At 39.9% G+C, this 22,615-nt stretch overlaps 1 protein-coding gene across 9 annotated transcripts; it reads right to left on the bottom strand.

Annotated features, from left to right (window-relative positions):
• Positions 1–655: 655 nt before the first annotated feature.
• Cetn3 (centrin 3) lies at positions 656–13,366 on the bottom strand. 9 transcript variants are annotated; one of them, XR_015658254.1, is made up of 6 exons: positions 13,026–13,111; positions 11,297–11,432; positions 9,025–9,139; positions 3,649–3,840; positions 2,729–2,880; positions 766–1,043 (listed from the first exon to the last, which is right to left on the bottom strand). XR_015658254.1 is itself a non-coding variant. In NM_001191842.1 (5 exons), exons 1-5 carry the CDS (start codon positions 12,932–12,934, stop codon positions 1,000–1,002), a joined length of 504 nt encoding a protein of 167 aa, NP_001178771.1. In that variant the 5' UTR covers positions 12,935–13,022; the 3' UTR covers positions 656–999. The 9 variants fall into 9 exon arrangements, 6 of the variants coding, with proteins under 6 accessions (NP_001178771.1, XP_087471227.1, XP_087471245.1 ...); XR_015658255.1 differs by having other exon boundaries at positions 12,918–13,030; XR_015658256.1 differs by lacking the exon at positions 13,026–13,111 and adding an exon at positions 12,117–12,570.
• Between the last annotated feature and the right edge of the window lie 9,249 nt (positions 13,367–22,615).

Genomic DNA, 22,615 nt, shown 5'->3' with positions numbered 1-22,615 from the left:
AGCAAGAGCCTCCCAAGACCCCATGTTGATGACACTAGCTGAAATATCCCACAAAGGGTAGAGAGAACCTGTCAAGACCATATCCAGAGGTTAGGCATGGCCTCCCGGTTGAGGGATGGAGCCATCCACCCATCTCCAAACTTTTAACCCAGAATTGCTCCTGTCTAAAGGAAATCCAGACACGTAGAGTAGAGACTGAAGGAAAGGCCATCCAGATACTGCCCCACGTGGGGATCCATCATACTTGTAGACATCAAACAATATTGTGGATGCCAAGAAGTGCATGCTGACAGGAGCCTGATACAGCTGTCTCCTGAGAGGCTCTGCAGAAGCCTGACTAATACAGATGCAGATTCTAGAGCCCTACCATTGGACAGAGCACAGGGATCCCACTGGAAGAGTTAGGAGAAGGACTGAAGGACCTGAAGGGGCCTTATCTGGCATCAATGGGAGGGGAGGCCCTCGGTCCTATGAAGGGTTGATGCCCCAGAGTAGAAGAATGCTAGGGCTAATGGTGGGTGGATGGGGGAGCACCTTCTTAGAAACAGGGTAAGGGGAGATGGATAGGGAGTTTGCAGAGGGGAAATTTAAAAAACGATTTCTATTGTTAACAGATATCAGAAATCTAAAATAAAAAATTAACCAAACAATAAGATACTAATAAAATAAGTATTTTATTAATAAATATCTAAAAACTGTGCATGAAAATAAAAGCAATTAACTAATGATAAATTTAGAAGCCTCCAAATAATATACACCACATGATTTGATGTTTTAAAGCTTTATATAAACATGTATTATAAATGTGAAGTCAACTACTACATTGATGACATAAACTTAACAGTATTGAAATATACATACAAAGGATGCTTGGTTTGTTCCTTTCAGAAAAAGAACTAGGTTGGATTGTTTTGTTTTGTTTTCTTAAACAGGGCTCCAGGCACACAAAGAGAAGAGAGATGGTAACCACAACATTTTGGTGTTCAGTCTTGTAATTCTTTATATGTCACCAGTCATAATAGCAATGAATTCCTCTTGATTTACTGTGGCAAGAAAGACAACACAAACATTAGAGACATAGAAACCTTCTTAACCCAAGAAACACAATCGTCATTTTACAATGTATTAAACTTTATAATATAGGAAAATCTTACAAGTCAAAACATAACTTTATTCAAAGGAACTTCTAAAATAAAAATATATATACAAATGTGATAAGCATTATAAATAAATGAGTATTCTATTAGATTAAGTAGGAACAACACATGACATCTGTTACAATAAAAGCTAGCCTCAGACATAATATTTGTCACAAACAGTTTAAGAAGTGACAGTTCTAATACAGTAGTTGAACGAGCACTCTTTATCATCATTACTAATACATCTAAGTAAGGCTTCCCTTGCTAAGTAAGTCTGACTATACCATGCATGTGAACTAACACAATGCTAAAGAATGACAACATTTTGAAACTAGGAAAAAAATAACAAATTGTTGATTTTGAAAGCTTGTTTTAAAAAAAAAAAGAAAAGAAACTGAAGCCAGGCCATGTAAGCTCAAAAACATCAATAGAAAGATAATTTAAGAAAACGCAGATTATTACACAGCAACTATAAAACAAGAAAACTACACATACAGAAAATAATCACTCCTGCTTACTACTTGGCACTTTACTAGAACTATATATAAACTTTAGCAAGGAACTTGAATATATAAGGTGTGTTTAAGACAACAGCCTATAATAAACAGGACTGAATAATCCTAAATGTTATGTTTAAGAAGTACACATACTCTCATACATAGCAATGTGCAGCAAACAAAGTTTCCTCTGCGAACCAGGTGAGAATATGGACAAGCAGACTTAGTAAATCTGCAAGGCACAAGCTATAAATGGCAATTCTTATTATGGCAAAATCTGTCACAGAAAAACAGTGACCCAGCTTCTAGTCGCAGTTCTGTCCATACCAGTCTGCACCCCATCGTCCTCGTCTGAAAAGTAAAGTGCCAGAGGTGTGTTAGACTGTTTCTCTGGAAATCCTACACAGTGATTTACTGAGCCACACTCTGATTCCCAGGTGTCAAATGAAGGCCAACATCACACAGGTATTGTGAAATGCATCGAAACACATACACATGTGAATCACACAGAAGTGAATAAATGTCACTATAAAACTGTTCCGAACTGAATGAAAGAAAGGATCATTCTCAGGCACTGGGTGCTAAAACACTGGAGAGTCATGTTCTTAGTAAGTGGGTAAGGTCACTTCCCTGCTAAAGTCACTCTCAAGTGGCTCAGAAAATGCTTAGTGAAGGCACATAGGCACATGTCCAGAATTAATCTAATAAAGTAACCCCAGAGTTGGTGCAATAATTATGTTCAGTTTGAAACAGAGAACAAATGGATGAAACCTAAAGTAATATATTATAAAACATGGATCAAACAGTATTGGGAAACACTACTACAAAAGAAATCATTAGTGCGGAAATTTTAGACATAAACAAATCAAGACTTGGACTGTAAATTATAAGTATGCCATTTCAAAGGAGCTAGGAAGCGAAGGCAAGGTAGGGAACGCCATCACGGGCACAGGAAGAGAACACGCACCTAGAAGGTAAACCAGGAGTTAGGACCACCGAGATGTTCAGCAGCAGACAGACTTCCATGAACTCCTGCTCAGTCTTAAACATTTACAAGGTACTCTAGGAGACACAGAAGAACAGGATACAAACCTACAAACTCTTAAGGCACTCCCAGACCTGAGAAATGAGAATTGTGACCTCTCCAGTTAAGTAGCACATGTGAAGAGCTTATGAGGATATGACACGCTCATCTCCCAACAAGAATTCAAGTAGACAAGAGTCCACAGGCAGTGTAGCTTCATCTAGAAAACATACAAGAAAAAAGCAGCAAAGCCAGTGTCCTCAGGATGGAGATGTTCTATACACAACAGCTGACGCAGCAGGAATAAAGCAAGCTCGGCACTATGTGTGGACTTTACTCTGCGGGTAGTGAGGATCCGCTCTCCCATCTGAGCATGGAAACGACAGCGCTAGAACCCACATTTAGGAAAAGAATAGAATCGACAGACTGCAAACAGAGGTGGAGGCTCCTAAGCCACAGGACACGGGGAAGGCTGTGAGACACCAGCGTGTATTTGCAGGACAGGTAGGACATACACAGGGCAGCCAAGGAAAGAACACTGTGACATTTTAAATAGAACTCATGACCTAAAACCGAGCAGCAGAGAAAAAAACAAACAAACAAAAACAAATGAAAAGTGGTTGAAAGAAAAATCTACGAATTTAGTTATAGTTCAGAAGTGTAAACAGGTTAAGGGAGAAAGCACCGAAATCTAAACTTTTCGTAAATTGCGCAATTTCCTCTTCAGAGAAGTACGCGTGCTATTTCACATTACAGCTTATACAGGATCTGCTTCAGTATAAATGAAGCTTACAGCGTGGCATCCAGCCGGGCTCGCACCATTCAGGACGCTGGGATGAAAGGATCTGAAGTACAAGGTCAAACTCGAAATAACCTTTAAGGTATCATGAGTTTCATCTTTAAAACTAAAAGGGAAAGAAAGAGTGGGATGGGGAGAACTCACTGGCGTCCCAAAACTCAAGACTTCAGAAAAGTAAGGTGAACTTACTCTCCCCATCGCCGTCCTTATCAAACTCCTCGATCATGGCCCGGAGCTCCTCATCGCTCATATTCTCACCCAGCTCTCGGGCAACACGGCGCAAGTTCCTCAAGCTTATCTTTCCTGAATCATCATCATCAAATAGTTTAAATGCTTTCAGGATCTCCTCGTGTGGATCTCTTTCTAGTATCCAGTCTGTCACTAGAGTTAAAAGAGGACATTCATGTAAAAATCAGCTATTCATTGAGAGCAACACCCAGGAGTCTGTCAACACTCAGTCTAATAATTAAACGTCATGGTAGATCACTAAAACTCAGAAATAAACCTGAATTCTAAGTCCACATTTTACATGTTAACCATTTAATGTCCGTATTATAAATGTAAGTTAAATTATACTGTACAAAGGCCAAAAATGGGACAACATATATACACTATATTTACTACTATTGTTAAGAATTAAACTGAGGATGAGAGATGGCTCAGCAGTTAGGAACACTTGTTCTTACAGAGGATCTAAGTTCAATTCCCACCAAGCACTTGGCAAACCACGACAGTCTATAACTCCAGTCCCAGGGGCCCAAAATACCCTCTTCTAACCTAGGCCCTTCAAGTGCAAACTCACACGAGCGAAACACTCATATATATGGTATATATGTAAATATACCACATAAAATAATTAAGTCCACAAAAACACTATACCACCTCTCTCAGGTCACTAAGTTTAAGTGAACAATTTGCCCTGGCCATGTGAAAGCTCTTAGCTTAGTTTAAGACCCTAATTCTTCCTCTATTGTATCCAACTAAGCCTGTGAAATTAACAGAAGTCAGTGCCAATACAGGCATAAGACATGTTAGTAAATGCAAATGTTATCAGCACTGGTTTCAGCATCAGTGAATAGGGGTTAAATCCCCTCTGGAAGCAGGTCTAAATCATATTTCAGCAAAATAAAACAAGTTAAATAGATATGAGTCATTAAAGATGTCAGTAACTAAATTTTAATATATAAAAAATAAGGGCACATATCAATAGACTAAGTTTATATATTTTAATAGCATAGGCCTTTAACCAAGTCATAATAAAAACTAATGCCTAATGTCTATAGTATAAAATTTTATGCTGCTTGACAGAATTCTCAAAATATCTAAGTAAACATTTATGAAGTAATGCCATATGTTATTCTGCTACTACAAGAAAAGGCATTTATCATCCTATCATTAAAAGTGACTTGGTTTTATTGGGATCTACAAATTCATCTGAAAATTTCAACTGCCTGTAGATGGAAAGTGCTAGGATATTTATTGAATCTCAAGTGAAAAAACAAAGTCCCGTACCAGTTGCTGCCTGTCTCCCGCTCCTTCATCCCACTTGGCTGAGAAAGCACCTAGTCAAGCTAACGCTACGTCAAATACACATGTATCCAAAATTATCTTTCGCCATTAATTTATCCAAAGAAAGTTTCCAAAAAACTAATTGAAGTCTATTACTATAAGTATGCAAATCAAAGCTCATAAATATTCAGTAACAGGAATTGGCATACCTACAGCCATAACACCAAAATAAAACACCACACTTAACTCTATGGCACACACTCAACTTAGTTTGAATTCAGTCCCAACAAGAAAACAGGACAAGGAAAAAAACTGTTAGGAAATTTTCTTCATCGATTAAGTAACATACATGACAGGTAAACCAGGAAGGCAGATGGCTAAAACACTAATGCACTTAAAGCCACAACACGTAGGAGGCCAACATGCCCACACACTATCCCACTGACACACTCTATCAGTCTTTCAGACACATTTGTCAGTAAAGTCGCCTATCGATAGTCTCTGACACTATGCACTTTTCTTAGGACTTCTAACTGCCATAACTCTGAGCAGCAGAAGCATCACCCTACATGACGTATTTTATGGTGACTCTCCTCTACACCATCGCCTTCCATTTCTCTCTGACAAGTACGACTTCTTTGTAAGACATCTTTTTTTCAATGGAAATAAACCAGGCATGGTGGTCCACACCTATAGTCTAATAGGAGACTTTAAAGCAATTAATACACACATAGCTAAGTCATTTCCTGGTTCACAAAGTTCCAGATTTCTGTCCATGCAACTGCTTTCTGTTGTTTTGATTTTTACATTGTAATGACATAAAGCACACTAAAACCAATTACAAAGGTACACAATTTAACTACACTGTCAAAAATATTAGACCTTATAAAAATCACGTAAGGAAATATCAAATTCTAAAAAAAATCAAAATCATGAAAGATAATGTTAAGGGTGGTGAGATGACTCAGTGGTTAAGAACACTGGCTGCTCTTCCAGAGGTCTTGAGTTCAATTCTTAGCAACCACGCGGTGGCTCATAATCATCTAAAAAGAGATCTATATAAAGGGATCTGACTCTCTTCTGGCATGTGGGTATACATGTAAACAGAGCACTTCTACATTAAAAAAAATACATAAATAAATATTCAAAAAAAGATGTTAGAAAGTTTCTATCCAAACATATAATACTTATTTCAAACTCAAAAATGTTGGACTTTCAAGTCTTTCTATAGCAGCATATGGGATTCATAGCCTCTTAGACCTCCACTGAAGGAAAGGTACCTACATCATTGACTCTCAAACAGTGGCATCGCCCTCAACACCATAAATGTCCCTTAATTATCCAAGTATTGCACACTACAGTTCTGAAGGCACTATCTTGCCTTACTCTCAAATGGAGCGTCTTTCTTTCACACCAACAACCTTGACCATAAAGTCTGGAACTTTCTGCCTCCAAAATCCCCTTCAGCTCATCTTCAATCTTCTCATCAGCTACCATTGTAAAACACAGTCTCCCGTTCCTTAAACTCCGCTGACTGAAGTCCCATCTTACTTCACTAGGTATAATGATCAGTCTGACTGAGGCTGCCTTTGCAGTGCACTGATGATCCCTCATAGAAGGGACTGCATGAGCTGAAGCCTCTCCCGGTGCTGAACACCTAGTGCCACTCTGCTTTGTCACCGTCTAAGTCTGGACTGCATCTCAGCTACTCCTACAATCTTCTTGGAAATCTTCAATCCCTAAAGATTTAAGTTTAAAAAAAAAATCCCCTTTGCAAAAACTTAAATTCCCTGGGTAAAGACTTAATAAACATTTCCTATAAAAGGTCTGATAGGAAACATTTTAGGCTTTCGGGAGTCCTAAGCTCGCAGTCTAAACTACCACATGGTGGCAGAGAAGCAGCGTCCACAAACATGACGCCAGATAACAATGTCTCTCACACAGAATCAAAATGTAGTGTCACCTACCCTGAAATCCTAAGCTCCTCAATGCACTTTCTTGGTAATTTTAACTCCCATTCCTCCTGCCAAATGCAAAAATTTCAGTGTTGGATAAATAATCAAAATGAAAACACTGTAATATTTCCTTTGAGATAGGATTTAAAATGTAAGAAGTACAAGCCAGGAACAGATGAAGTAAAAACATTTCACTTCTATTGACCTTACCTTAAAAGCAGAAAATCCTGAAACACCTGCTACTCATTAGCCTCAGACAAATGATTCTAGCTTCCACTGTACTAAATGTACTGTAATCCCTTTTTTCCCTTAACTGGGAGATCCCGATATGGAGATATCTGTGGGACGGAGTCCTTAGGCAACAACACATCGTCCATAATGCTAAGGTTTAGGTAATATGAAAGTCTGTTCCTAAGTAGTACAATAGTAAACACTACAGTTCTTAAAATTGTACTTATGAAAAATAGGGTTCACAAAACTATGAATAATGCTTAAAGCAGCCTTCAAAATGAAAAACAGAAAATAAAACAATAAGATTATAGAACAGAATGCTTTAATGTCCCAACAATACAAATATATTTCCAACTTCTGAGTTCTGAAACAAAGAAAGCACTATTTTCTCTCCACTGACACAAACTCTATGTGTTTTGCTTGGAGACAGTGTCTCATAGCCCCGTCTGGCCTAGGGTTCCTTATGCAGAGTAGCCTGACCTCAAACTTACAGAGAATGGGATACTTCTTCACCCTGAGTGCTGGGATTATTCTTAATCAGAATACCAACATTTAGTAGCTCTTACTATCCACTACAGTCTTTAACATTTCACATGCTAATCACCCACTTACCTCCCAGAAACCTACAGCACAGTACACTGTTCCCCATTTCATACATGGAAATGAGTCACAGACAAGTAAACTAACAAAGTTTCACAGTCAGAGTCAGAACCAAGACCTGAAGCCTGGAATGTGGGTCCAGGGTAGCCTGTGCTAACACTCCACTGTGGTGCTTAATGTGCCTTCATTTTAGCTTTGTCATGAAAGCATCATTTCCACTACGTCCAGACACCTTGCTTCTCTAAACGCCCTGTGTTAAATGACCTGGGTACTGTGATTGACCTGAGGACCACCCACACTGTGAGGAGAAAGGTGGCTCATGCTCTCCTCAAGGAAACAATCCTACAGACTGGGTGGGGACAGTCTGCCTTTGAAAAAGGCACACTACTCCCTAAAGATTTGTCCTTGAACTGCTGCCTCCTGTACTTTAGGTAGGAGTTTCCTAACAAGGGAGAAATTGCGGGGTGGGGGGGAGTCCCTCTGTCTTCTTATTACCATTTCTTTTTCTTCCCTACATTACTTCTTTAATATTTAAATGTGCGGGTTTAGGTGCATGTATAATTGTATTAGTTTTAATTTTTTTAATATATAAAAATAACTATATGACATGTTTAGATTATGACCCCTAAATGGTATCATTGGCTTTAAGTTACAGTAGCCGACTCCTAGCCTTCCAAAATGTTCTACTGAAAACTCCTTAGCTGTATATATAGCCTGAGTAACTTGATAAGAATTACTACCCAAGACTCAATCACAGTAAGCTCCTACCATCTTCAGGTGGCATTTCTGAGCTTCTCCTGCTTCGATCCTGCCGAGACATCCCTCACGACAGCCTGGCCAGCACCTCAGCTTTACAACACGCACTCTCACTGAGATCAAGGTTACTGGGAGTACAGAGTCTAACAAACTGTCAACCTAACAAGATGGACTTCATGTCCCCGTCTCCCACCAAGACACAAAGTCCTACTTCCCTCTTCTGCACTGTACCAACAAAAGTCACGAAGCACAGCAGTCTTCACAGATATTCCTAAATGTCAGGATATTAAGCTATCTATTGTACTGACAAAAACTATTTTGGTCACCCTTTAGTGACATAATTTTAATAAACCCCCAAAAAACTGACAATAATTCTTTGTTAAAGAAATCATCAAGTCAAAACTAATTCTCACAGTAGAGCTGGAAATATTTTTTCTCTTTGAAAACATAAAAAAAAAAAAAACCTCATAATTTTCCAACAAGTACTGGGTATAAAGACGACTTAAGTACATACCAACTTCATTAAAATCTTCAAATGTGATCTTGCCTGTGGCTTCTCTGTCATAATCTTTAAGAATCTTCAATACATCCGCCTTTTTCACATCAAAACCCAAGGCTCTCATTGCCACCTTTTGGATTAAAAAGGAAAAACAAATTGTAACGCGCTCCTTACAAAAGAAGCATCATTGATTTATCAAAAAGTTTCCATCTTAAAAGATGACAATAGATTTCTAAAGCACAATTATTCTGTATTTTTAATCTCTAAGTTAAGAATATGACACCATGTTGGTTTTTCATTTTGAAATTAGAAATTATTTTCATTGACATTTTGCTATTTTATATGACCAACTAATTAAAGAGTTTACAAAAAATACATAAAACAATGCATTAAATACAAAGATAATAATTTGTTACATAACACATACAAATATATTTCCAACTTCTGAATTCTGAAACAAAGAAAGCACTATTTTCTCTCCTTCAACATAAACGCTATGTGTTTGTTTGGAGACAGGGTCTGCACATCATGTAGTTATTTTCATATAGTAAAAAATTTTAAACTAATACAAATAACATTCAAATAAGGGATATAGAGACATGTCACAGATATGCTCTTGGCGCATAAAAGCAATAAAAAGCATAAAAGTCTCAGGCATCCATGGTTGACATAGTGGAACTGTATAATCTGATCACTCAAGAGACTGAAACAGGACTGTCATACATTTGAGACCAGCATGGGATACATATAAAGATCCTTTCTCAGCAAACAAGCAAGCAGTCGGCATTCCCAGCGGAGCAGGTATAATTAGCTGCTGCGGTGCAATTAGTTTCAGATGACTGAGTTTACACAGAAAACCGCTGCTAGTCCCAGGAAAGGAAAGCTGGGTTAGTAGTCAGTGAGGTCTTCTAAGTCAGTGGTCCCTTACTGAACAGAGGAAGAGCTGAAAGAAAGGACGTGGAGACAACGACTGGGATGAAGGTGTCCCCGTCTGGACCGGGAGGCTCTGGGCAGAAGAAATTCCTAACTAAGGACAAGTGGGAAGTGGAGACAGTAGCATTCAAAGGTCATTGAGCGGAGGAAGCTTTACTTAGCATACAGGGGACAGCCAGAAACAGCTTATGAGCAACGAACATAGTCAAAGGATTCAAGAACAACAGGAATTAATGGTGGTGTAAAAGACAAGTCAGAAATGAGGACGCTCCAGCTATGAGACAAAGTCCCCATCTGTGATGGTCAATGACAACGAATAGCTAAGACACTGGACAGGAAGAACTCATGCTATGTGGAGGAGGGGAGCAGCAGCAAGAGAACAGTGGGTTAGGGAATGAGCTAAAGGAGGACCTCAAGACTGAGGCCAAAGCTTCAAAGTCTATTATTACTTTTAAATAGTCTATCATCTCGCTACATAGATTCTACCCCTATAATGTTAAAACTACTAAATGAACTTTTAAGGGTACTTAAAGAGATCAAAATGTGATCCTTCTTACTAGGCTGAACGTGAGAAATGTGTTCATAACCAATTTCCCCTTCCCTCTTTACTAGTAATTAAAGCCTTGGGTAGGACATTTTCCTTCTGCACGTAGCAACATTAGGCATCAGACAATTTATATCCTTTGTAACAGAGAAGAGTGTACTCTAAGAGTGTGCTAGTATTATCTTAAAAATTAAAAGTCAATCTCAAATGTCTGAGCAAAGTCAATGATCTCTCCATTTCAAAACTGTCAGTAAGAGTTCTCGCCCTAAAATCTTGAGGACCAGAGTTCAAATCCCCATCACTCATGTAAAGACAGGCATAGTTGTGGAGACAGCAGCGATCCCCAGAGTTCACTCTCAAGTGCTGAACTTCCAACTCAGGGAAATAGCCTGTCTCAAGGCAGTGGAGTAGAGTGATGGAAGATACACAGGCCCTATTCTGCCCACCACATGATACACAAGGGGATGTACAGGCCAGCAGGGGCACATGCATATGCCAAAAAATTTTGTTTTGTTAAAAATCTGAGCTATATCATCACACAGAAGAAAACAACTGTAGGAAGAACATGCTAAGAACTGTCCCTTTACTGGGTGAATGGAAAAGTTAGACTTCCCATCAAGATGCACTCTTACACTTAAATACAAGGTTCTAGAAGCCATACTCCATTTTTACTCCGTTTTCTTGTAGCACCTGTGGGTGGGCACTACAAACAGCCTCACAGTTCTGAAACAAGCTTCTAAAGTAGACTTTAAAGCAACAGGCACAAACGCAATTGAGTTAAACAAAAATGGATCTTAAATACCCTGTTACCTTTAATTCATGATAATCTATGGCTTGGTCTTTGTCGGTATCAAACAGTTCAAAAGCATCTTTAATTTCTTGCTTCTGTTCTTCAGAGAGTTCTCTTCGTTTTTTCCTTTTTGTTTTGTCTACTACAAGCTCACCTCTAGGACACAGAAAAATGCCTTTAGTCTACTTTAACCCAACTTAGGACAAAGAATCATTTTCTAAATTTCAACAGAGTAGTCTGGCACATAAAGAAACTGAGCCTAAGTTAACGTCCTGTAGTCCAAATGTACTTTTATAACCGAAATCCTAATCAAAGTTGAAAGCATCATACATATTATTCCTGTCATCTACCAAGAACATAAAAATAACCAAAAAAAAAAACATACAAAAGTGAAATTCACAAATGACAACCAACTCACAATTACTACAAAAATCATCCATAAAACTTAAAAGATTACTTTAGCATTCTAAGTCCAAAATGTTTTTAGATTATACATTTCTAACAGTGCTTTGTGGTTTTATTCCACTGATATTAGCCAGGCAAACTATTAAAGGGCCTAAACATGCAAATACTAGGCGCCCAGAATCGCAGCATCTAATACTCGTGCTTAAGTCCACGACGTGATGTTTAAAAGTGTTTTAACTCTCACTTAACATGTAAACGATAGGTTAGACGTCTTCATTTAAAAACTCTGAAGTTTAAAGGAAATCTAAAAAGGGCACTTGGATCTGAAAATGTCTGCCTTAAGAGCTGCCAATGCAAAAAGCAGTCCAAATGTTTAAACGAGGATACGACACAACACGTGTATCAGCACGTTTTAAAAGATGGAAGCTTTAAAACCTCAAAATCTTAAAACTCGGCTGACTGTAACAGCGTCTCGTCAGGAACGCCCTCCGGGTGGACCAGACGTGGGAGATCAGTGCTGAGCGGGTGACGGTGGCAGCCAGGAATCTTTCTCACGTGACCCCAGCTCACACACACACACACACACACACACACACCCCCAGGCTAATGCGCGGTCACACACACACACACACACACACACACACACACACACTCGCCACACACCCACCCCAGGCTAATGCGCGGACACACACACACACACACACACTCGCCACACACCCACCCCAGGCTAATGCGCGGTCACACACACACACACACACACACACACACACACTCGCCACACACCCACCCCAGGCTAATGCGCGGACACACACACACACACACACACACACACACACTCGCCACACACCCACCCCAGGCTAATGCGCGGTCCGGGGGCGCCTTTAAGTGTAGATGGACAGGGTGAGGAGCCAATGGGGAGGGGGGATGTCCGGAAGTGACTGGAGGGTGTCACGGAAACGAGATCCACCCAGGACGCCCAAAGCACAGCGTGCCACGGGACCCGGGCAGAAAGGCGAGCTCTCCTGTGACTTTCCGGAGGAAGCAGGCGGCCAGGCCCGAAACCCGCAGATGCGTGAGGGAAACCTCGCGAGACTTCACTCGGGGAGCGGCGCTGTGGGAGGCGGGGACCGCCGAGGTCTGATGCTCGGCACTCCTCGTCCGCTCCCGACTCGGCCTCCCTTCCACGCCCTCCCTGGCCCCTCTGGGGAACGGAGGCGCGGCCTCCTCGTTACCGACCTCAGAGCTAAACTCATTTTCTCTTCCGACAGAGGTGTTCCGCTCAAGGACTTTACCACGAGAACCGCTCAACAGCCACCAACCTCCACGGCCTCGGGGACCACCCACCTGACAGAAGTTTCTGGGTGCGATTGGCCGAAATTGCCAACAGCCGGCCCATTGGGGCGGAAGCGTCGATTGTCTTCTGTTTCCATTGGTCAGCATTCATGTCAGTCAAGTACACATTTCGCCCTGCTGTCTGTCTGACCCCTTGGATTGGCCAGATGCTTTCCTGAATCCTTTGCGCGCCTGTTAAGTCACCACGCGGGGTTCAGGCAGGCAAGGCTAGGCTCTACGGGTGACATGGTGCTGGAGTTCCGAGCACGCGTGCACAGCGTCGACCGAAGGAAGGGGAAGAAGGCACGGCACAAGCAGCCTGCTCAGACGGAGCAGTGATTGAGGAACCAGGTCTACAAAAAGATGTACAATTCTGGGTGGCTGGTACACCCGAGAAACTTAAATCTAAAGGTGATGTTCTCCAATCTTAGTTCAGTAACGACCAAGCTAAGCATTCTTCCCCGTACAGCTTTCCCAAGTGATTTTAAGGCAGACTGGATTAGTCTTTTCATTTTGTTGTTTTGTTAGGTCATGTACAGTGAGACTACCTAAACCATCCTTTTCTTCTGTGCGACTTGCAATGTATTTGTTTGCTTCTGCTCTTCACTTTCTAGTGCTGTAAACCTTGTGTGTGCATTCTATCTCCACTCCCCACCAAGCCTCTTGAAGCTTACTTCGATCACCAAGCTGCTAGACCGACTGTCCTCAAGGCCACAATTCCGTTTACACGAATATTTGTACCAAATGAAATATCTGGAACTTAGGTGTTCCATAAATACTTGATGCGTAAAACGAAGTCTTATTGTGGAAAACTTGGAAACTCCTGAGCTAACCAAGCAGTTCTTATAGGCATAAATACAATAAACTGGGGCTAGGTGTTAGAAAAGGGAAATACTATATCTAAATTTGTATGTGAAGGAAGGACACTGGGTAATTGGCTGTGTATGAGTTAAGCCTGGAGTGTAGATAGAAATTTGACTAGAGAGTTGGGATAGAACTAAAAAGTAATAGCTAAATGGTAGCATTCCCAAAACCAAAGTAGAGAAATGAAGAACTTGCTGGGCGTGGTGCTACATACTTTTAATCCCAGCACCCAATAGACATACAATCGGATCTCTGAGTTCTTTACATTGTGAATTCCAGGCCAGCCAGGACTAGTAGTGAGACTCTGCCTAAAATATAAAATTAAGTACTTTTATTTCTTAAATATTTAATGTTAACTATTTAGTGCACAGATATGAAGTTAAGTTAAACATTGTACAATTACCAGTGATTCATAAGTGACTGTTCTGGAGGCTGTACATAGATCATAGTGGTATGATAGGTAGAATAATAGCTAAGGCTACATCTTGGTATCCTGAAACCATAAATATGGTACCTAATAGGGGAAAAGATGTCTACGAGTCAAATTAGAATCCACACCTTGAGATATAATGTTAAAATGGGTCATGAGAGGGAACAGAGTCTAATCACAATGTCTAATTCTGACGAGTACAGGACTTTTACCCACCTGTGATCAGAGCCAGAAAAGACTTGTTAAGGCTCAGTCTGTTATCATGGTTTTGAAAACAGAGATGTAGAGAAGCATTCCCCTGAGTCATGGATGCTAGAAGCCGAAATCGAACAGTGAAGAATAATGATGTCCCTGGAAGCAGGAGTGACAGACATCAGGACAGTGATGAACACCACCAAATGCAAAAGCATAAATTACTTAAAGAGTTATGAGACTTTGGCAGGATGATTTATAACTCAGTTGTGCAGTTTGCCAAAGTAAACTTCGTAGATGGCAATATTGTTTCCCAATTTCAAAAGACTGGGTATGTCTGCTAGACATTTCCAGAAGAATCCCAGTCTTTCCAACCAGTTTTTGGCCCAGTGAAGCCTACAGATAGTGTCTGACTTTCAAAACTAAAAGCAAACTTGTGATAAGATTTGTCAGAGCTACTATAAGGTACTTTCACAAAGAATCTGTGAGAGACAGCACAATTACATAGTTCAAATACCATTAACGCTTACCAAAATTCTGGAATAGACCCCTTACTTCATTAGTAGTTTTTGATCCCATGAATCAGTTTCAGAAGTCACAAAAGCAGTCATATATCCCACAAGCTTCTTGTCTCTTTTATAGTTTGGTTTAGTTTCATTGTCTTGTGTTGGTGAAGATTATGAACTATAAAGAACAATCTAAACCACGGGTCTTAAATCTGTAGTAAAATTATTTCATTTTCTGGTTTGGTGTTTGAGGAAAATGTAAAAATGTGTTTTGTTGATTACCTCCCAACACCACTCGTGATTTAGGTATCTTTCTAGTCAATAAAAAAATACAAACCATTTAAAAGGTCTGTGCAATTGATGAGAGCTGTGTTACATTTTCAAGGGAAAATATCATTGATTTCGACCAAAAATCAAAAATTGTGAATGAAATATTTGAACATTGAGTTTATACTTAAATTCATATTTATTAAAGAAAGCAAATAAAATGATTATGTATATGCAAAAAAGAATGTCATTTCTTTAAAATGTCATAAGCCAAGACACACTACCTCAGGGGATAATGAATGCAGTGGAGTAAGTACCACTCATATGCCTGTCTCAGATCCTTAGTCCTCCAGATTCCAACAGCCCTAGCTATTGAAAACTCACAGCTCAATTCCTCCTGGGCAATTGCTCTCCACAAAGTAAATTCCTTGAGCAGTAATATACAACTTCCATACAGGCAAGATGCACCCAAAGACTTCTCAGTATGAAGGAAGGGGAGGCTACTTGCTTGTTTGTTTTCATTTTTTTCTAAAACAAAGAAACAAAAGAGACTTCTCCAACTTCGCAGCTCACTCTGCAGTCCTCTGAGGCTTCTGTCTTAATCACCTCATAGTTCACCTTCTCCCTCTATCCAATCTGCTCTGCTAGTTCCTTACAAAACTTGTTTCTAAGAAGCCTTCTGTTCAACCTAATTTGCATACATCTCTATTATAGTGTCTTTCATACACAATCTAAGCTACAGAAATATGATAGATTTTTTTTAAAAGGGAATATAAGAAATACATTGTTCAAGTTGAGCAGGATAGTTCAAGTGTAGTGATTTAAATTTAAAAGGGAAATAATAGTTAAGTTACTGTAATGCTTAACTTTGATCATCAGTTTGATGGGACTTAAAGTCACCATAGGAACAAATCTCTGTGTATATCTGTGAAGGAGTTTCTAGATTAGTTTTACTGAGGTGGAAGACAACCGTAAGTATAAATGGCACCATTTCTTGGGCTCAAGTTATGACTGAATAAGGAAGAAAAAGAGGAGTTGAGCAGGATTATTCATCTTTCTCTGCAATCTCACTGCAGATGCAGTGTAAACAGCTGCCTGTCATCATCCTCCTGTCCCATGGTAGACTGTACCCTCAAACTGTGAGCCAAAACCAATCACCACTTCCTGTCTTAGTCATTGCTCCATTTCTGTGAATAGACACTATGACCAAGGCAAGGCAACTCTTAGAAAAACTACCACTGCTCTTCCCTATGTTACTTTCCTCCGCCATTCTATTCCAATGACAAGAACCAACTTAAATACGTTTAAAGAAAATCAACTATACACTCAAGAGATGACCCAATGGTTGCTCAAAAAATATTATGAGATCCCCTTTAGAGATTAAATATTCAAAGAGTTTAAATGTTTAGTCTACTACTCTTTTAAAAAGTTGATCATGGAGAGATAGAAAATGAATATGATAATGTTGCTCAGGACTGAAGATTGATGAGTGGAACATACAGAGATTGGTCAAATAGGCACAAAAGCACATTTTCAGGAGAGAATAAGTTAACTTAGAATTAGTATATAGTGTACTGCACATCTCTAAGTAGATAAGAAGGGAGTTTTAATTGTGATACAGAAGGAAATTATAAGTGTTGAAAGATGGCTATCCTAAGTGCCCTCAATTGGTCAATATTCTGTATATATAAACCAAAACATCAAATTAGACCCCTTTCATTTATATGATAATCATGTCAATTAAAAACAAAATAACAATATGAAGCAAAAAAAAAAAAACCTAGCACCTGTTGATATAGATATGGGATTGAAGGGGAATTAAAGAATATAAGCAGACAAGGAATGCAAAAGTGACCCTTCTCCCTGAAATGCTGTCTTCTTGGTCACAGAAGATATTTTGAGGAGAGATAGTAGGAAGGCACGGGGCAGGCATCTGAGCAGGCCCAACAGTGGAAACGGGAGGACTCAAACCAGAATCCATTTATTGGATTCCCATCCTTAGGGAGGGCTCTACCATCCTGAAGAGATACAGTTCTTATTTTCCCTACTTGAGAGGCGTGGTCTTCTATATTTGCCAGGCCAATTCTTTGTTAGTGCCGTGGAACAGACTGAGTGATTTCCCCAGACAAGCACCAGCACTACACCAGGTCATAGATTGCAAACATGAATATAAAATATTTCTGTGGAAAACAATGGTGATTATTTTTTTTTTAAAATCAACATGACATACCTCAGGTACATGCCCAAACAAAATGAAAACAGAAAATCAAACAGGAAACACACTCAGAGTAGTGTTATTTACATTAGTCAAACTGTGGAAACAAATATGTATGGACAGATGAGTTACTAGATAAAACATACTGTATACTACAATCAAGTATCATTTGGCCTTAAGAAATAAAATCCCTGTGTCTAGAACACGGTTGATCCTTAAATTCTTTGCATCGAGTGAAATAAACCATGTACCAAAGAAGATATATTATTCTGCTTATAGAAAATACCTTGACTAAGTGGTTCGTAGAGACACCAGATGGGAGGAGTGGGGAGCTAGCTGTTGTGTGACTGCTGCAGAGTCTCAGGTTGGCATTGATAGTAGAGGAGGCACCTTTTTATAGAGACGCTGTGAAGAAACAACCAGACAGATCAAAAAAGGAAAGTATCCTTTACAACAACTGCCCCTGCCTTGTCAAATGAGAGTAGGAAAAAGGAGATTGGCTTAGATTTTAAAAGACTTAGGGACTCCAGAAAATCCTTGTCCTGGCTTAGATAAGAGTTTTGACAAAGCAGCTATAAAAGGCATTATGGGGATAATTGAGGAAATTTGTATATGAATGGAGAATTCAATTATACAAAGAAATCATTAATTCCCTCAGGCATTCTAATAATATTTTTGTCCACTTATGAAAATGTTCTTTTTGAGATGCAAACTGAGGTTTTTCAAGGTAAAACGTTCAAAGTGTCTCAGATTCACCTTAGAATAGCATACAAAAACCGGCAACAACAAAAACCCCAGAGTTTACAAATTACAAGGTAGAACAACAACATAGGAAAACTGAATTGGGACTGGAGATAAATGGAGCCTATGTGCTGTGGATCTGTAAAAGTGTCCAGCACCGAGAGGTTAAATAATTGTCACTGTCACATGCAGTCCCTCCTTGTGACAGAAGACAAACCAGGGAACCCCTGTGAAATAGAAATATATAGCGAACAGAAAATGAGACAGCCTTCAGACAGCAAGGCAGTTCTAAGGCCTTTGAAAAGGAAAGCAAGAACTTCACTGACTTACAGGGTTGTAAGAAAATCTCAGTCCGTTGGGGCCCCCAAACAAAAGTTTCCCCTTAGAGGAGACTCACACAGGTCGACTGTGCCAGAAGACCTTACCCAGTGACTCTTCTGTCACTGCCAGGCCAGGGTTGAATTCAGGGGTGACCCTACGGATGCTCAGAGGCATCACCTCTGCTCCTCACAATAGGTCTTCTCGGAGGAAGATCTGAGCGATGTGTCTTCATTGCACTCCCACTATGCTCAGGAAGGCTGCTACATCAAAGCCCTAAGACAGGAAAAGGCATTGATTGACACATTAGAGACAGAGGAAGAACAATGATAAGCATAATTGCAAAATGAAATGATGTAAGAAATTCAACTGCTAAGCACTGCTCTGTTTACCTGGATCCCAGTATACCCTGATGACACCGGGAAATTTATCCTAAGTGTAATGAAAAGACATTAACAGATTTCGAGCTGTTACTGTGCTGTAATGTAGATTTTAGACCTAATGTAGATTCCTTAAAAGGCCATCTGTATCTCCAATTCATATCCCGGGTCTCGTTTTCTCCCAACTCAAGGCATATCAAGCCTCTCCTATCTCCTAGAACATTTTACTAGGTCATTACACACTAAGCCCAGTTTGCATCTTCTCATTTCACACCCCTGGGTCACGTCTGATGATTAAGCCTTTGCTTGTGAAACCGCTGTCCCAGCTACTTCTCATGAGCTTTCCCTAGCTTCTTACAATGTTGACTTTTCCTCACCAATCCCCCAACCCATTACTCTTTGTCTTTAAACATCACCTATATGCTAACGACTAAACTTTGTTAAGTGTTTCATTTGTGCCATTCTAGTTATTCCACTAGAAACTTAGATTTCTGTCTGTGGATCATATATTTGTGCCTCAATAGAGCCTAATGTGCCAAAACAAAACCTGGCATCATCCCCGTTTCCTTTTAATGTATTCTCTCCTCTTTTTCTTTCTGTCATGAGTAATGGCAACACCAGTCACCCAGTTCATGTAACCCCTTAGAATGAGGTTAACTCCTCATAATTGTCAAAATACAATTTTCAAAATTTAAAGATATGCCAATCATACAAATATAGAATGAATGTTTCCAAGATTGATTTAACTCTTTACTGAGGAGACCAGAAAGACAGAGTAGCTGACTTACAGAAAAGTTAAGAGTAGTCGCAGTCTATTAACTAAGGTCTGAAATAAGTTTAGACTTCAATACCCTACATCTTAACACTGTGAGTCAAAATGAATGAATATTTACAGTCTCTTTTTACTAGACAAAAATCATTTACAGTTACATAGGGCAAAGACCATAAGCTACCACTTCAACAGCATGAACTCTTCTTACAAACAGTAAATAACAAACTGAACCAAGGTTCGTTAACAAAGCAAACAATGACATGTTTCCTAAAGCACTAATTAATAATTGGGTGTGTGTTAGGGTGTGCTTTACCCTTTGGCCTTTGTTTTCAAGTTTTAAATTGTTTTTACATCACTTTTTCACTTGATTCTGTAGTGAGAATGATTTTATAAAAATTATCTTGTATATTCAAGGAGACTGATATCTTTGCTGGACCACACAGCCAACTTAAGACTGGACCTGAGGGCTGGAGAGATATCTCCACAGTTAACTTCACTGGCTGCTCTTCCAGAGGTCCTGAGTTCAACTCCCAGCAACTGCATGGTGGCTCACAACCATCTGTAATGGGATCTGATTCCTTCTTCTGGGAATTACCACTTCTGCAGATCACATACTAAAATAAATATATAAAAAAATCAATAAACAATTTTAAAAACTGACCTGATATCTGGCTGTGTGTTAAGCCCGTCTGTTTAGAAAACAATAGTCCACTTTACTAGCCTTAGATTTTCCATGTAATCACCTCTTACATCCTAAGCTGATGAATCCCTTTGATTTCATGTTTTACAGTCTTCCATGACTCTGCCTTAAAGCAATACACGCGTTCACTATGGAAATCACTGACGTAGAACAACCGACAGACAGAAAGCAGCCTTACCTGGCAAATAACCATGAGTGTTGAATACAGAATATGGATATAGTTTGATAAAGCAGTTTGTAGTACTAAGTGTTTTGGGGTCAGTTGGAGTCAGTAACTTAACTTTGTAAAACTCTTAAAATTTTCTGGAAAGTATCCTCTATTTTTCTCCCAGTGCCAAGCTTTCTGTGCTTGTCAATAAATACAGAGCAAACCTGCTTGTTACAAACACAGACAATAGGGATTGATCACACTAAGAGACCGTTTACAAACAAAGCCAGTTACCAAAACTACAGTCAGACAGAAATACAGGGAGAAAGTGGAGAAGTCAGTTTTGTACTTGCTCTTGGTCAAGTCAATCCATGGGGAAGTGCTGAGCTTTTTTTTTTTTTTTTTTTTTGTAACATCAATGTGTTTTGGTGCCTCCAAGGTTATTTTTCATGCATTTAACCTATGCAGACCCCATGTCAATATTTATAATAAGGAGTCTGCCCCACTTGCACTGCCCACGATGTTCTGTACAATGGATGAGAGTTGCTAAATTTATGTGGTCCACAAAAGATGACCAGGATTACGAGCTATGGAAGGGAGGTGACTTCTAAGAGAGTGTGACATTAAAGGAAAGAGACAAAGCCATAACCATAGACTAGATGTCCTTAAACAATTAACTGCTTCACTGCAAACTCACCAATAATTCAGTAAGAACCGGTGTAGGCATCAAATGCTTAAAATCTTCAGTGTTAATGGACAACTCGACACAACCTGGGACCAGCTGGGAGAGTATCCTCTATGCTACCCATGGAGGATTATCTTGATTTTATTAACTGAGACAGGAACTGCCTCCCACTGTGGGTAGCACAGTGGGTAGTCCCAGGACTGGGACTCTGGACTATATAAAAAATATATTTCAAAAAATGCGCTAAGTACTAGCAAGCATTCCTTCATCATTCTGTTTCCTGATGTGTGTGTTGTGTGACACTACTTCTGTGGAGGCAAACATCTATTCAGACCAGATAGGGAACCCATGACAGACCGAAGACACCATCCAAGTCCAACTTGGTGAGCCAATGAATTCTATTGAGGTTACTTACACGAGTGTGGGTGAGAGGCTGCTTAGAGGAGCAGAAGTGACTCAAAGACATGAGCATTCCTGAAGGCCCCACCCCCAGCCCCCAAGCATAGCTGACGGCCTTGCGCTTCATATGTGCTTAGGGACCACATCTGAGAGTCGGTCTCTGATGCTTCCCGAAGCAACGGAGTTGTTCCTCCCTCCGTTTAAGGGAGTTAAACTTCACTGTGGAATAAAAAGGTTTCACCTCCCTTCACAAAAGGATTCTCAGCCTGTGGGTAACAACTCCTTTGGGAGTCAAATGACCCGTTCATAGGAGAAGCATATCAGATATTTGCATTATGACTTATGACTAACAAAATCACAGTTACGAACTAGTAACAAAAATCAGTTTATATTCAGGGTCAGCACAACCTGAGGAAATGCATTAAAGAGTTGCAGCATTAGGAAGGCTGAAAACTCGAGTTTTAGAATGTCTTAAGGAAGTTCCATGCCCCAAGAGGAAACGTATCAATGGGGAAGAATTCACTCCACAGCAGCTTGTGGTGTGACAAGCTGCTTCAAGCCCCTGATTCCGTTGTTTTTCTACTATGATAAACTGTCCTTCGAACTGTGGCCAACAAACCAGCTCTTCATGAAGCTGCTTTTGTTAGAATATTTGTATCAAGAGGAAAAGAGACTACCACAGCCCGGAACACTGGTAATATGAAAAGAGTCAGAACGTTACCTTCCTTTCCTGCTGCCTCTCAATGCTACTATAAGGAGCCTCCAGGATGAGTTTGAATTTTCCATTCCGCAAACCCAAGCTCCATCTCATCTTGGTTATCTTGGTCAGCCTTGGTGCTAGGGATCCACCCTTCAGCCTTGGTCTTAGAAATCCACACTCTCATGGCGTGGCCCCTGCCTTGTGAAAGTCTGAGAGGTGACTCAGAACCTTATTGGCAGAGATTTGAGGTACTATGTGTTTGAAGGAGAAAGAGGTGAGTATGGG

This window comes from Rattus norvegicus, chromosome 2 (genome assembly GCF_021556685.1).
Source record: "Rattus norvegicus strain SHRSP/BbbUtx chromosome 2, alternate assembly SHRSP_T2T, whole genome shotgun sequence".
NCBI classification, from domain to species: Eukaryota; Metazoa; Chordata; class Mammalia; order Rodentia; family Muridae; genus Rattus; species Rattus norvegicus.
The sequence above is the reverse complement of the archived record's forward strand: the minus strand, read 5'-3'. Positions and strand labels throughout refer to the sequence as shown.

Coding starts and splice junctions, on each gene's coding strand:
- Cetn3 (XM_087615101.1), bottom strand. CDS start 13,111: ATGGAAACAGAAGACAATCGACGCTTCCGCCCCAATGGGCCGGCTGTT. Junction 9,140..11,296: donor TAGATTATCATGAATTAAAG/GTAACAGGGTAT, acceptor TTAATCCAAAAG/GTGGCAATGAGAGCCTTGGG. Junction 3,841..9,024: donor TGAAGATTTTAATGAAGTTG/GTATGTACTTAA, acceptor TTTTAACTCTAG/TGACAGACTGGATACTAGAA.